Source organism: Neofelis nebulosa, chromosome X (assembly GCF_028018385.1).
Source record: "Neofelis nebulosa isolate mNeoNeb1 chromosome X, mNeoNeb1.pri, whole genome shotgun sequence".
Classification (NCBI taxonomy): domain Eukaryota; kingdom Metazoa; phylum Chordata; class Mammalia; order Carnivora; family Felidae; genus Neofelis; species Neofelis nebulosa.
This window is the reverse complement of record NC_080800.1, coordinates 97,921,797-97,936,240: the sequence shown is the minus strand read 5'-3', so window position 1 is coordinate 97,936,240 and position 14,444 is coordinate 97,921,797. Positions and strand designations below refer to the sequence as shown.

The 14,444-nt window shown below is 50.4% G+C and overlaps 1 protein-coding gene and 1 long non-coding RNA gene across 5 annotated transcripts in view; one reads left to right on the top strand and one right to left on the bottom strand.

The window, feature by feature from the left end:
• The window catches only part of SLC25A43 (solute carrier family 25 member 43), a 35,002-nt gene extending 27,651 nt beyond the window's left edge, over positions 1-7,351 (bottom strand). For both annotated transcript variants that reach the window (XM_058714377.1, XM_058714378.1), the window contains exon 1: positions 7,077-7,351. In XM_058714377.1, the coding sequence (XP_058570360.1) occupies positions 7,077-7,351 (275 nt within the window). The remainder of the gene's footprint in view (positions 1-7,076) is intronic.
• On the top strand, positions 7,063-13,180 carry LOC131503044 (uncharacterized). Of its 3 annotated transcripts, XR_009257296.1 has the most exons (4): positions 7,063-7,081; positions 7,786-7,918; positions 10,414-10,746; positions 12,719-13,180. It is a non-coding gene; the product is annotated as an uncharacterized LOC131503044 (long non-coding RNA). The 3 variants fall into 3 exon arrangements; XR_009257295.1 differs by lacking the exon at positions 7,063-7,081 and having other exon boundaries at positions 7,593-7,918; positions 10,541-10,746; XR_009257294.1 differs by lacking the exon at positions 7,063-7,081 and having other exon boundaries at positions 7,593-7,918.
• Positions 13,181-14,444: the final 1,264 nt, after the last annotated feature.

Here is a 14,444-nt window from a genome sequence, read left to right as displayed (position 1 = left end):
AAAAAAAAATTTAAAAAAATGTATTGGTTGAACAATTATAAGAGAAGATGTGTTACCCCACTCATTGTCTGGGAAATGACAAGTAAAAACAAGGTACCATTTCTCCCCTCGCAGATTGGCAAAGATGAAATAGTCTGAGAATATGAAGTGATGGTGAGGACCTGGGGAAACAGGAATGTTCACCCACTGCTGGTAGAAATGTAAATGGGGGGGGGGGCGCCTGGGTGGCTCAGTCGGTTGAGCATCCCACTTCGGCTCAGGTCACGATCTCACGGTTCATGGGATCGAGCCCCACATCAGGCTCTGTGCTGACAGTGCAGAGCCTGCTTGGGATTCTCTTTGTCCCTCCTGGTGCCCCTCTCCCTCTTCTCTCTTTGAAAATAAACATTTTTTAAAAAGGAATGTAAATTTGGTACAGCCCCTTTGTAGTATCTAGCACAACTGAAAGAAAGCCTTTCGCCCCAGAAATTCCATTTCTAGGCGCATCCCCTGGGGAAACTCCTGCACATGTACATGTGAGGACACATACGACACTGTTGCTGTGAAAAGTCAACCTACAAGCCCATTCATAGGGAGATAAATTTTAGCACGCTTATACAATGGATACTGTAGTTAAAATGACTTTGCAACTATGTATTCATGTGGATAATCCTGAAAGCATAAAGTTGAGCGCAGAACACAAGTCGCAGGCTGACTTCCAGTGTACGACAATTAAGAAACTATTTACACTGAAAAACACACCCATGAAAATCATACCTGTATCATTCATTGAGAGGCGTAGATACATATAAAAATGTGTAAAATAGACCTCCAGGAAGGTGGGGGGGGGGGAAGGGGCTGGGAATGAGAATGAACAGGACTCCAGCTTTCTCTGTAATATTGTATTTTCTTGTATTAAAACAAAGAAGATACTTGAAGTATCTTTTATACTTTCATACTGTCGCTCGTACTGTTACTTCCGCGCGGCAGGCACACGGGGTTTGTGTTTCTCTACAGTTTTATAATGGAGTCCAAAATGGCTTTGGGTGGACTTTTCCAAATGCCAACCAGAAAGCCACTGTGTTACAGTCTCTCTCTCTCTCCCCCCCCCCCTTTATTTACTTGTTTATTATTTAACTTTTTAAAACTTATTTATTTATTTTGAGAGAAAGACAGCAGGAGGGAGAAAGAGAGAATCCCAAGCGCTGTCAGCACAGAGCCCGACGCGGGGCTTGAACCCACGAACCGCGAGATCACGACCTGAGCTGCAACGAAGAGTCAGAGACGCTCAACCGCCTGAGCCACCCAGGCGCCCCTTTTTGGAAGCAGTGCATCCCCTAGTCATGAGGGCCTACCTTGGCAGAAATGGTTATAAAGGGACTTTCACACAGAACCCATTCCCTGGCCAGGAAGCAAAGGAATTTTACTCCTTGCTGATGAGGACAAAATCAAAAAGCGCTTGGAGACCAGGAAAAATAATATTCTCTGCCAGAGAATGGGGTAGGAGAGAGGGAGAGAAATATCAAGGGTTTGACTGAAAGGAAAGTGAACGGGGCTAGGCTAAAATAAAATTATTGTCATCTTTTTAACAACGAGAGCATCCTCAGTACTTTGGCTTTTAAATCTCCTGCAAAGAGGCATGTCCTGAAGTCACTGAAGACGTTCCAGGAAGGTTTCCTTGGCACCCAGGTAAACACTCATTGATTAAAAGCATCTCCTTCAAACTGTAGGAAAGTCTTAATTCATTTTGTCAACCTGCCTTAACCGTACTAATGGAAAATGTAAAAAACAAAAGAAACACTCGTGAGTTAACCAGCTGCTTTTGTATAAATTTTTTTTTAATGTTTATTCATTTTTGAGAGACAGAGAGAGACAGAGCATGAGCGGGGAAGGGGCAGAGAGAGACGGAGACTCAGAATCCGAAGCAGGCTCCAGGCTCCGAGCTGTCAGCACAGAGCCCGACGCGGGGCTCGAACTCATGAACTGTGAGATCATGACCTGAGCCGAAGTCGGGCGCTCAGCCGACGGAGCCACCCAGGCGCCCCACCAGCTGCTTTTGAAAGTCGCAGTAACTACAGCAGGCATTCGCCAAGGGACCATTGACTTGTTTCATGGCGTGGACACTTCCTTGTTCCTCCTTTTTTTTTTTTTTCTCCCCAGGCTAGTCAGGTTGGAGGGGACCCTGAGGAGGGGCGGGGGGGGGGGGACAGAGGAAATGGAAATGCTCGACCGGAAGGGCGGCCCACGGCAAGCTGGAACGGATCTAGACGAAGGTGGGAGTTTGAAATGCCAAAAGAAACACCATTCATTCTCATCGCCTCACCGTTTTCCCTATCCCACTTGGCCACTTCCGGGGCCTGAATTCATTCATTCCCCATTTATTGAACATCTACAACGTGCCAGACACGGTGCTAGCGCCCAGCATAGGTCCTAACAGAGCTCAACAGTCCTGCCAAAGCAGTGACCCACGGGGCAACAGGCCCTTGGTTCACTGAATACCTTGACGGACTAGGAATAGGAACCTTGTCTTTGATCAGTCTGGTTCACAAAGGAGGGTCTTCCTCTCAAATCTCCAAAATTAAAAGGAACCAGAGGAAGGAGTCCTTTCTTCTCAGACTCTTACCATCTGAACAGGCAATGACCACCAATCCTTCCCCTTTAGAATTGCAGAGTCAAGGCAGGCAACCCTGATAGGCCATCGATGACATCAGCTTAAGCTCTTGTCTGATTGCCTGGGGCGGCAGCGGCCCCCTTTCTGTTCTCCTCCCCTAGCTCGCTTCCCACGCAAGCACAGAAGCTTTTCCCAGGGAGACTGGGTAAGCTGGTGAACAGCAGTGACCCTTGCCTTTCAGCCGCAACGATATTTCACACACCCTGGACATATGTAGGTAGAGCTTCAACCTAACGTAGCTTAGCAGCCAGACCCAAGCTCATGACGTGGTTCTACAATAAAGAGGTGGTGTTGGTTATGAACTATTTCAGTGTTGCAGGGACCCAGGCCAATGTTTATACAGCTAGACGAGGAGTCGTGGAGTAAAGTTGGATGAGCATCTACTATTTGATGTATTTGAAAGCCATCTACTGTGTTACGTACTATTTATTGCAAGGACCTCGCTCCTAAAAGACCATGGAGTGGACTTTTGATCAGAAATCCAAGTGAGCAGACAGACGATGGTGGGCAGAGCCCTGGACTAAGGAGCCAGAAGACCCGGGTTCAAGCTCCAACTCTGCCATTAATTCTGTCGGGGGGCAAGTCAATTAACCACTCCATTTCCTGAACATTCTGGATGCTTTACGCTTCGTTCAAACCCACGATCGTAGGCTATACCATTAACCTCCGCCAACTGCTTTCACAAACTCATGGCCAGGAAAGAGTAGAGATGAGTCAGTAGGATGCTGGGCCAAAGGTATCATCTTTGTGTAGGAAGGATGGCACCATGATTAATCGACCACTTGGCTTTCTATGCCTAGCCACCACTCACTGAAGCACTTCCTTTTGGTTTCCAGAAAGAAAATAATCGCGCAGGAAAAATTATTAGCAAACTTAGCCCGGGTAACTAACTCTTTCTTCCTCTCCCGGTCACCAGCCTGTCTCAGGTGCCCTCAGCTGCTACACGAACTAGTGCAACAGGTCCCTGACTGGTCCTGCCACCAGGTGACAGTAATTCCCGTGGAGTTGCTCTCACCACCCCCCCCCCCACCTCCTCAAAAATCTCCCACGCCTAACCTTGGCCCTGCGGAACCAGACTTCTTAACCTGGCACTCTGAGGTCTCATTCTAACCTGTTTTTCTGGCTGTACTTCCCATTACTGCTACAGACCCACCGTGTGTCCCAGCCACGCTACATGCCTCCCCGCCTCTGTGCCTTTGCTCCTGACATGACCTGCAACCTCCTTCTCCCCATCTTTGCCAGCAGGTTCCTCCTCGTTCTCCCAAGGCCAAACTCAGATGGCTTTCTTCCTCTGGGAAGTCTTCACATGAAGCTTCTCCTCATCAGAAGTGTGAATTTCTTTCTTTCTTTCTTTCTTTCTTTCTTTCTTTCTTTCTTTCTTTCTTTCTTTCTTTCTTTCTTTCTTTTTTTTTTTAGATTTTATTTTTAAGTAATCCCTACACCCCACGTGGGGCTGGAACTCACAACTCCGAGATCAAGAGTTGCACGCTCTACCGACTGCGCCAGCCAGGCGCCCCAGAAGCGTGAATTTCTATAGCATGTCAGCCACACGCTACAGACACACTAGTCTTACTCTTCTATCTTTGCGTGGTCCCAGCATTACGCACACAGCGGGTACTTAATGAAGCCTGGCTAAATTAATGTCAGATGAATGCAGACAGAAAGGCAGCGTGATGTAATAGAGTAATAGATCTGGAGGCAGAAGGTCAGGTGACGGGGCTCTCCGCTCGATCACTGAGGAGTGGTGCGGCCAGTCTGAGCCCAATTCTGCATCTGTAAAATGGGCACAATGCTGCCCACCTTATGGACCTTACGGGGCAGGAGGCAGGAATTGTAGAAATCCAATGTGTGCGTGTACATGCACACACACAATGTAGAGGTGATGGATATATTGGTTAGCTTGATTGCGATCGTTTCACAACGTCCATCAAAACATCAAGTCGTACACCTTAAACATATACACTTTTTATAGGTCAATATCTCAATGGTGCTGTTAAAAAAAATCCAATGATGTCTATACACACTAGGTGGTGCCGAGGCCAAGGGCAGACTTCGCCATCTTCAGGAGCCTGCTTCAGGTTCTGTTCTCTCTCTGCCTCCCCCCACTCATGCTCTGTCGCTCAAAAATAAATGCATAAAAAACTTTAAAAATAATAAAAAAAATTCCTAAGTCCCCTTGTTTCTGAGTGGCCCAGCAAACACTTGTTCACCAAACATTTAACTCTTTTTTTTTTTTTTAATTTTTTTTTCAACGTTTTTTATTTATTTTTGGGACAGAGAGAGACAGAGCATGAATGGGGAGGGGCAGAGAGAGAGGGAGACACAGAAGCGGAAACAGGCTCCAGGCTCCGAGCCATCAGCCCAGAGCCTGACGCGGGGCTCGAACTCACGGACCACGAGATCGTGACCTGGCTGAAGTCGGACGCTTAACCGACTGCGCCACCCAGGCGCCCCACCAAACATTTAACTCTTAGTCCCAGACCCCTACACCTCCTTCTTCTTAGTTCGGAGTGACATCTCTACCTCATTTTGCCAGTCTTTGCAATCTCGTGTGTGTGTGTGTGTGTGTGTGTGTGTGTGTGTGTGTGTGTATTCCCGAACATACATAGGAAATTAAGTTTGGCTTTCTCCCCTTAATCTGTTTCACGTCAATTTCTTAGTCCAGCTAGAAGAACCTCCCACAGAGGAAAAGGTCTGTCAGAGGAAGGCTGTCCCCAGAACAGCTGACAATACTTCAACCAGCCTTCAAAGTTCCACCCCCTTCTTCTTGGTACACATTCCAAAGTAAGACTTCCATACCACTTTGTGGAGAATGGAGGGAAGTAGGGAGGACTGGAGTCATTAAAACTCTGATAACTGGGGCGCCTGGGTGGCTCAGTCAGTTGAGTGTCTGACTTCCGCTCAGGTCATGATCTCCAGCTTCCTAAGTTCGAGTCCTGTGTCGGGCTTTGCACTGACAGTAGGGAGCCTGCTTGGGATTCTCTCCCCGCCTTGCACACTCTCTCTCAGGATAAATAAAACTTACAAAAAAAAAAAAAAAAAACCCTCAGAGAACTGTTTACAGACATCAGGCCAGATGTCGCAAGAGAGCCTTGAGAGAAATGCCCCAGGATCTCACTACCTTTCCTCCCCAGGGGAAGAGAAGGTAACTCCTCCCAAGCCTAGGTCATGCACGCTAGAGACTCAATGAGAAGAATGATTCCATCTGGCTTGTCAGCTGCCAGGTAAGCCGGGCCTCCCAGAAAAAAGGCAAAAATCCTGGCTGTTCGCCTCCAAGGCTTCAACTGTGTGGTCAAGACTGTGAGCTGTTTGCCTAACTCAGAGCCAAGGCCAGTCTTCGGAGTTGGCACTGTGCGCCACGGAATGAGGAACACAGGGACCATCCCAACCCAAGTACAGAAACATCCCCTCTTCCTGAAATTCCATCAGTACCATTTCATTCTTTTAAGCTTGTTTTCAGTTAAAATGCAAATATGTCTGAGCTCTGAGGAAGCTTTGAAGACTCATCTGGTATTTACATGTTTCGATAAGTTTCCTTAAGAAGCAGCTGTTGCGGGCGCCTGGGTGGCTCAGTGGGTTAAGCCTCCGACTTCAGCTCTGGTCACGATCAGTTCGGGAGTTCGAGCCCCGCCTCCAGCTCTGTGCTGACAAGCTCAGAGCCTGGAGCGTGCTTCACATTCTAGGTCTCCTCCGGCTGTCTCTATCCCTCCCCGAGTCGCTCTCTCTGTTTCAAAAACAAACATTTAAAAAAAAAAAAAAAAAAAAAAGCAGCTCTTGTTGGAGAAGGTGAAAAAAAGCCCAAAGGAGGAGGCCGGTGGGCAGAGGGTGCGGCGAGACAGTAAGTTGAGGGGCCTGTTTGCAGCCTCTGGTGAGCCCAAAAGGCAAGCTTCGGGGGCGGGCAGAAATCTGTGGCCTTTTGTGGCACCTCCCCCTAACCAAGCACTTTCTTCGGCGGGCTTTGCTCACAACTGCACCACCGCGCAGACACCCCTTCCACGGGGTCTCTCCTAAGGCAGCCCAAGGCGAACTTTGCAAGTCGGTGCACGGAACTTTCCAAGTCGGTGGACGGTGGGAATGGTTTGGAGCCACCTCTCTGGAGATGCTTTTGCCCCATTCCACGTCCTCGCCCGTCCGACACCGGCGAGCCTCTCCGGGCGGGGGCCGCGCCCCCACAGAACGGCGCCTGGCGGGGCAGGGAGCCCCAGAGTGCGTCCCGGGGGCCCACGTCCCGGCCGAAGTGCCCCGAGGGGCTCGCACGCGATCCGGAAGGAGGCTGCGCCCCCTCCCCCCGCTCCCCGGGCGCGCCGCACCCCCCCCCCCCCCCCCCCCCCGAGCGCGGGCCCGGGCAGCAGGGCGGCGTCGGGCCGCGGCGGCCTCCCGGCTCCGGCTCCCGGGCCCGCCCCGCCCCTACCCTACCCCGGCTTACTTGCGGTAGGCGGCGAGCTGCACGGCGCTGCAGGGGAAGAGGCGCAGGCACGCCACCGCGTTCCCCTTCCACAGGGCCCGGGGCCCCTCGGCGCGCCACACCCGGAGCCCCTCGGCCCACGGCCCCCGGGCCCGGCCCCGCCGGGCGCCGACCTGGGCCAGCACGGTGGCGAGCTCGAGCGGCGCGGTGAGGCTCAGGCTGAGCGCCCCCGCCACGCCGGCGCACAGCAGCCGCTGGCCGCCCGTCAGCCGGCCGTCCCGCCGCCACGTCGCCATCGCGCCCCGGCCGCCCGGCCCGGCCCGTGGGGACCGCGTGGTGCGGGGCTGCGGCTCCCGGCGCGGCGGGCGGATCGGGCCCCGCCCGGCAACGGGGCGGGCCGCGGCCGGGACGGGAAGCCGGGTCCTCGCCCGCGCCGGCCTCGGGGCCGGGACTGGGCGGGGAGGCCGCCCCGGGCTGAGGCCTCGCCCCTGCACCGCGCGCGCTGCGGAGGGCCCGGTTCTGTTTGCCGTTGAGAGTCCCCACGCTCCCAGGGCCCCGCCGCCCCCACTGCTTGGTTCCCAAGTCTTCAGCGCTCCCCCCACCGCCTCGTCTCTCGTGTTTACCTCTCCTCCCCGCCCCCCCCCCTCCCCTTTCCACGTTCCACCTCGGCCGCTTCCTCCCCCGGCCGGGGCTCTCCTCCTTCCGACCTCTGGTTTTCTGCTCCAAGAAGAAGGCGGGCCAGTTTCGCAACTCAGAAGGGGAAAAGAAACCGATTACACACAGCTGCCACCCGTCGCCCTTGTCAAACATCGGGTTCCCTCCCGCACATGATCTCATTTAATCCTCAAATCATCCTTGAACAGGTACGTCCTCCTTTACTGCCCTCCTTTGGAGAGGCTGTACGTGGTGGTGGCTAGAGTTTGGACTCTGGAACCTGCCTTAGCATCTCGGCTCCGCAGTTTACCAGCCGTGTGACCTGGGGGAAGTCCAACCTCTCCGTGCCTCAGTTGCCCGATCTGTAGTTACTTCCTCCAGGAGTTGTTGTAAAGATTAAATGAACAGTGACACAGGTAAGCACCTCCGGGCAGCAAGAATTTCCTGTCCCCTTCAAGGTCCTTCTAGATAAAGAATCAAATTGACCCGAGGGGCGCCTGGGTGGCTCAGTCCGTTTAGCGCCGAACTCTGGATTTCAGCCCCGGTCATGATCTCACGGTTCCTGAGTTCGAGCTCCCTGCCCCCCGCCCCCCTCCCCCCAGCCCCCCAGTCCAGCTCGGGATGACATTGTAGAGCCTGCTTGGGATTCTCTGCCCCTTCCCTGCTCGTGCTTGCTCTCTGTCTCTCTCTCTCTCTGTCAGAAAGAAATAAGTATACTTAAACAAAAGAATCAAATTGACATAAGACAGATTAATAGAAGATCAAATTCAATTTTGTACACACAGGGAACCACACACACGTGGAAATTCCAAAGACAGGCAAAACAAGGGATCTATGTCATCCTGAACTCAGAAGGGGGTAGGGTCTGGGACTTGAAAGGAATGCAGCTCACGGGGCAGTAAGAGCAGATGTTTGGTAATTAGATGTTTGTCCTACCAGACAGATGCGTCACTCAGATAAAATTTATCTCTGGTAATAGCCCTTATTCAGGAAAAGACCCTCAATTTAAATTCTTTTGTGTCGTTAAGGGAGGGGCAAAAGTTTCTTTTGAGCTCACGGGGTCTCGATTGTCTCAGCTCCAAAGAGTTGGCCTGCCGAAGTGGTCCATCTTGGGACAGCCTGTCCACGCCCCCGAAGGCACTGTGTGTGCTACGATTAGGTATTATTTTGCAGAAGGGGAAACCGAGACGGGGAGGTTGACCTGCTCTAGGTCACAGCTGCTGGAGGCAGGCGGGATTCAAATCTAGGTCAGTCTTAGGCCACCTAATAGCTACACTACACGTCCGCTATGACTGCAGGGTGTACCTCAAATAGGGACATTTCAGTGGTTTTGTAAGCTTCAGAGGGCAAGGAATGGAGGCTAAGAGTGATTTGGCCAGAACCCAAGAAGAATTTTTTTTTTGTTTTTAAGAAGAATTTTCTTAAGTTAAAAAGAATTCCAAATTTCTCCCTGTCCCTCTTTTTAAAAAGCCACATTGATAATAACAGTGAAAAGGAAAGGGGCAGTCAGTAGTCTCTTAGGGTAAAACATCCCAGGTACACAGTTGCTTTTAGGCTCATTCCGTTCTTTTTTTTCTTCTTTTTACTTCTTAAAAAACATTTTTTTTTAGTGTTTATTTTTGAGAGAGAGAGGGGAGACACAATCCGAAGCAGGCTCCGAGCTGTCAGCACAGAGCCCAACGCGGGGCTTGAACGCATGAACTGTGAGATCATGACCTGAGCTAAAGTTGCATGCTTAACTGACTGAGCTACCCAGGGACCCCCCTTTTTTATTTTTGAGAGAGAGAAAGAGCATGAGTAGGAGAGGAGCAGAGAGAGAGAGAGACACACACACACACACACAGAATCCGAAGCAGGCTCCAGGCCCCCTGAGCTGTCAGCACAGAGCCCGATGCAGGGCTCGAACCCACAAACTGTGAGATCACGCCCTGAGCCCAAATCAGATGCTTAACTGACTGAGCCACCCAGGCGTCCTTCATACAGTTATTTTCTACGAGTTACTGACACACAGGACAATAAAGAAACCTTTTCTAAAAGGCATCTAAATATATATATATATATATATATATATATATATATATATATTTTTTTTTTTTTTTTTTTTTTTTTTTAAGTAGGCCTCACGCCCAGTGCCCAGCATGTGAACCCACTGCGGGACTTAAACGCACAACCCTGAGATCCAGACCTGAGCTGACGTGGAGTTAGTCGCCTAACTGACTGAGCCACCCAGGTGCCTCTGGTTTTCATTTTGTTTAATGTTTTATTTATTTTTGAAAGCGAGAGAGAGACCAAGCTGGGGAGGGGCAGAGAGAGGGGGAGACACAGAATCCGAAGCAGGCTCCAGGCTCTGAGCGGTCAGCACAGAGCACGACGTGGGGCTCGAACCGACGAGCCGTGAGATCATGACCCGAGCCGGAGTCGGACGCTTAACCGACTGAGCCACCCAGGCGCTCCTGTTTTTCATTTTGTTTTAAGGCAGCTTGCGTGAGCGTCACAAGGGCACCCGTCCTGACGACAGGGTACATACATGCTCTTGTCTCCAGCACTGCTGTTCTTTTTGTCCCCAGCACGAATAAGATGCTCCAGTGAGCCAGAGGCAGGAACAAGTGTTTCACTTTTCGTAGCTGGGAGCTGGGAGAAATCGCCAGCCGACGGTTTATTTTAACCGGGAAAGTAAAAAAGTCTATGTTTCTTTTTACTGCAGGTGCGTTAAACGGTAACATGACGAACAGGAATATGTATTGCCTGTCCTTCTGTCTTTTCGCGATAGGGTGCTAACACAATGAGCTGTGTTCTTCTTTTTACTCTGCCACGGCCCATTCATTCGCTAGGATTGACAACCTGGTGTGCGTTGATCTTAACCATAAATCAGTTTCTGACGGTGTCTTGGATGTGCACGGGGCCTTGTAGACTCAAGCTAACGTTACTGCTTCTGTTGCACCCTTGTTGAAACGTCTGTGAAGAAGCACTAGCAGGTTAAGGATCCCCAACTTTGGAAAAGGAACGTGATGTGAAACTAGAATTCTCTGTTAAAAAGGTATGGTTACTTTTTAAAGAGGAGGCGGGACTCAGTCGGTGGAGCCTGCGACTCCTGATCTCGTGGTTGTAAGTTCGAGCCCCACGTGGGGTGTAGAGATTACTTTAAAATAAAAATAGGGGCGCCTGGGTGGCTCCGTCGGTTAAGCGTCCGACTTCGGCTCAGGTCACGATCTCGCGGTCCGCGAGTTCGAGCCCCGCGTCCGGCTCTGGGCTGATGGCTCAGAGCCTGGAGCCTGCTTCCGATTCTGTGTTTCCCTCTCTTTCTGCCCCTCCCCCGTTCATGCTGTGTCTCTCTCTGTCTCAAAAATAAATAAACGTTAAAAAAAATTAAAAAATAAAATAAATAAAATAAAAATAAAAATTGGGGCGCGTGAAGGGCTCAGTCGGTTAAGCCTCTGACTTGGGCCCAGGTCATGATCTTACGGTTCGTGAGTTCGAGCCCCGCATAGGGCTCTGTGCTGACAGTTTAGAGCCTGGAGCCTCCTTGGGATTGTTAATAGCAAAAGAAAAGAAAGGATTGCTGTAGGCCAGGTGGGCAGTGCCGGAAGGGAATGGCAGGGTGTTTATCATGCAGATTACATGACAAGTGCTGAGGGAAACATTTCAGGTTGACTGTTAGAAAGTCACATTCCTGGGAGAGGTGGAAACTAAATCTCGGCTTGCTGTCCTAGGTGGGGGGCAAGTGACTCCAGTTTGGGCTTTTTTTTTTTTTAAAAAACAATAAATTACTTTAGTTGACTTGTTGATGTTTCTCAGATTATGGTGTACCTTGCTATGATTTTTAAAAATTTTTTTAATGTTTATTAGAGAGAGAGAGAGAGAGAGAGAGAGAGAGAGAGAGAGAGAGAGAAAGAGAGAAAATATGAGCGGGGGATGGGCAGAGAGAAAGGGACCCACGGAATCCGAAGCAGGCTTCAGGCTCTGAGCTTTCAGCACAGAGCCTGACGTGGGACGCGAACTCACCCATGACCTGAGCCGAAGTCGGATGCTCAACCGACCAAGCCACCCAGGCACCCCTATCTTGCTATGATTATACCAAAGTTAGTTGATGCCTGCTCTCTTAATTTGTCTTCTATTCTTTAGCCTTGTGGAATTTTGCAAATTACAGAAGTAGTACATACCTGTCAGAAGCTGGGACAAACAGTACAGAAGTGTATTAAAGAGAGTTAGGCGCCCCCTGCACATGCTTCGAGGCGCTCAGGGGTAAGAGCTTGGCAGGCATCTGTGCACCTTTCCTTGCATTTTTTTTTTCACGCTCAGATACTCCTTTATGTGGGTTTCCCCCTCCCTTTGTTCCCTCCTTCTGTTAAAAATGGAGTCGCTTACGTTAAACCCCACCAAAACTTAGTACCCAGGCTAATTGCAGCTTCCAGCTTCTCCCAGAAATGTGGTCCTTAACCAACCTGGGACTTTTCTGGTCAGCATTTGGAGGTAATGCTGCTGGACCCTCCCATTCCCCTTAGGGGGGTGACCTTGCCTAAAACAATGCATTCTTTGCTAAGAATACCGGCCCACCCACCCCCACCTTTGAAACCCTCGGCTGCAGCTCAGTGGAGCTCCTTACTATCTGCTAGACGGAGTGCTGGCAATGTGATCTTTACATTTACTCAGTTGAATTTTTTTCTTTTCTTTTTTCTTTTTTTTCTCGTTTTTAAGTGTTTATTTATTATTGAGAGACAGAGCACGAGCAGGGGAGGGGCAGAGAGAGAGGAGAGAGCGAGAATCCCAAGCCGGCTCCTCACCGCCAGCACAGAGCCGGACACGGGGTTCAAACTCATGAACTGGGAGATCATGACCTGAGCCACCCAGGCGCCCCATGCCAGCCTTTCTTTTAAACAAAAGCGAGATAATTCCTCTGGAGAGACATCCAAAAAGCTATTCAACAGGTTCCCTCAAGGAAGGGAAACGTGAAGCTTGGGAACAGAGGTGCAAGGGAGATTGAGTTTTGACTGTGCCCTTTTGTGTTGTAGGGGCCAAGGCCGACTGCCCCCAAGACGTGCCACTTTGGTCACGCAGATTATGCCGAGCTGAAAACAATCCAGGCCCAGAAGACGCAGGGAGAAATTTTGACCTTGCCCCCAAAACCGCCTCAAAGAAATGAGATTGGGGACGTGCTCCAGGAAGGGAGCCGTTGCCATATTTACCTACATTATAATGTGAAGTAGGTGTGGTAGAGAGCGAGGAATTCAGCAAGCTCTGGTTGATCAAAATCTTCCCTGTGTCCCATTGTTTCTGGATGACCCAGTCAATATTTACTTACCACGTTCGCTCTTTTTCATTCTTCCTGTGAGCACCCCTTCCCTTTGTAGTTTCAGACTCCTTCCTCCTCCTTAGTTCAGGGTGACTTCGCACTGCCTGGCTGTCTTTGGAATCTTACGTGTGTGTGTGGATTCCCTGTGCCCCTGAAATTAAATTTGATTTTCTCCTGTTAATTTGTCTCCGGTCCATTTGCTTCTTACTCCAGCTAGAAGAATCCTGGAGGGCAGAGGTAATTTTTCCTTCCTCACAGTACTGTTTCCCTCCCTCGCTCTTTTTGCCAATTTAACAACAACAAAAAAATCTCTACCAATTAAAAAAATGCTCTCATCTGCCATCAGTTTCCTCTGAAGCATTCCCGTTCGGTACAGTGTTTTCTGTGACATTGGCTTTACCCTCAGGAGGGGTTGGTTTCAAAATGTTGACCGGCTCTTGCTGAAGGTCCGAACGCAACAAAATACGACCTACCTTCCATTTACGTGGTAGTTGTGTTCCTGGGAAATTTCATGCACAGGAAACCGTGCAAAAGCCGGTTCGTCTTTGAGTTGAGCAGAGTTAAGCCCTCAACTCGGATGATTATTATTAACACGAGTGTCTGGTAGGATCTATGGAAGTCATGAAGGAGGCAGGACATTCCCCTGCATCGCAGAGGCCTGGCCTTTGCCCATTGATTGCCAGTAGAGCACCGCAATTGGTGAGGCGGCCCCCGCCCCAATTTTCAAAACGCCCCCCTAGAAGCCAGCGCCGTTCCTTTTGAGAACCACGTGCTCTCGCCGCTGCTCCCTCGGCCTGGAAAGTTCTTTCCTCAGACGTTTGAGGAGCTGGTTCCTTCGGCTCATTCAAAGCTCAGCCGAAACGTTACCTCCCCAGAGCGCTGGCCTTTCTTCGTTTTTTTTTTTTTTTTAATTTTTTTTTTTTAACGTTGATTTATGTTTGAGACAGAGAGAGACAGAGCAGGAACAGGGGAGGGTCAGAGAGAGGGAGACACAGAATCCGAAACAGGCTGCAGGCTCCGAGCTGTCGGCACAGAGCCCGACGCGGGGCTCGAACCCACGGACCGCGAGATCATGACCGGAGCCAAAGTCGGACGCTTAACCGACCGAGCCACCCAGGCGCCCAGAGCGCTGGCCTTCCTACCCATTCCACGGAGGCCCTGTTCACTCTACCACATTTTGCCGCCTTCCAATTCTCCCTATAGCATCTGTCCCGATCTGCCACTTTTCTTTCTCGGTTGATTGCCTGTGTTTTCACCTACCAGAGTGTAAGATTCATGAGGGCAGGGATCTTGTCGCTTGTTCACAGCTGTGTCCCCCACCGCGCTGGTTGACGCACATCAACTCTGCCATCATTAGTTACAGGAAGGAAAAAACAAAAGGAAGGGAGGAAGGAAACCTCTTTTTCCGCTGTACGATTGGGCAAAGATGAACGAAACACAACGTC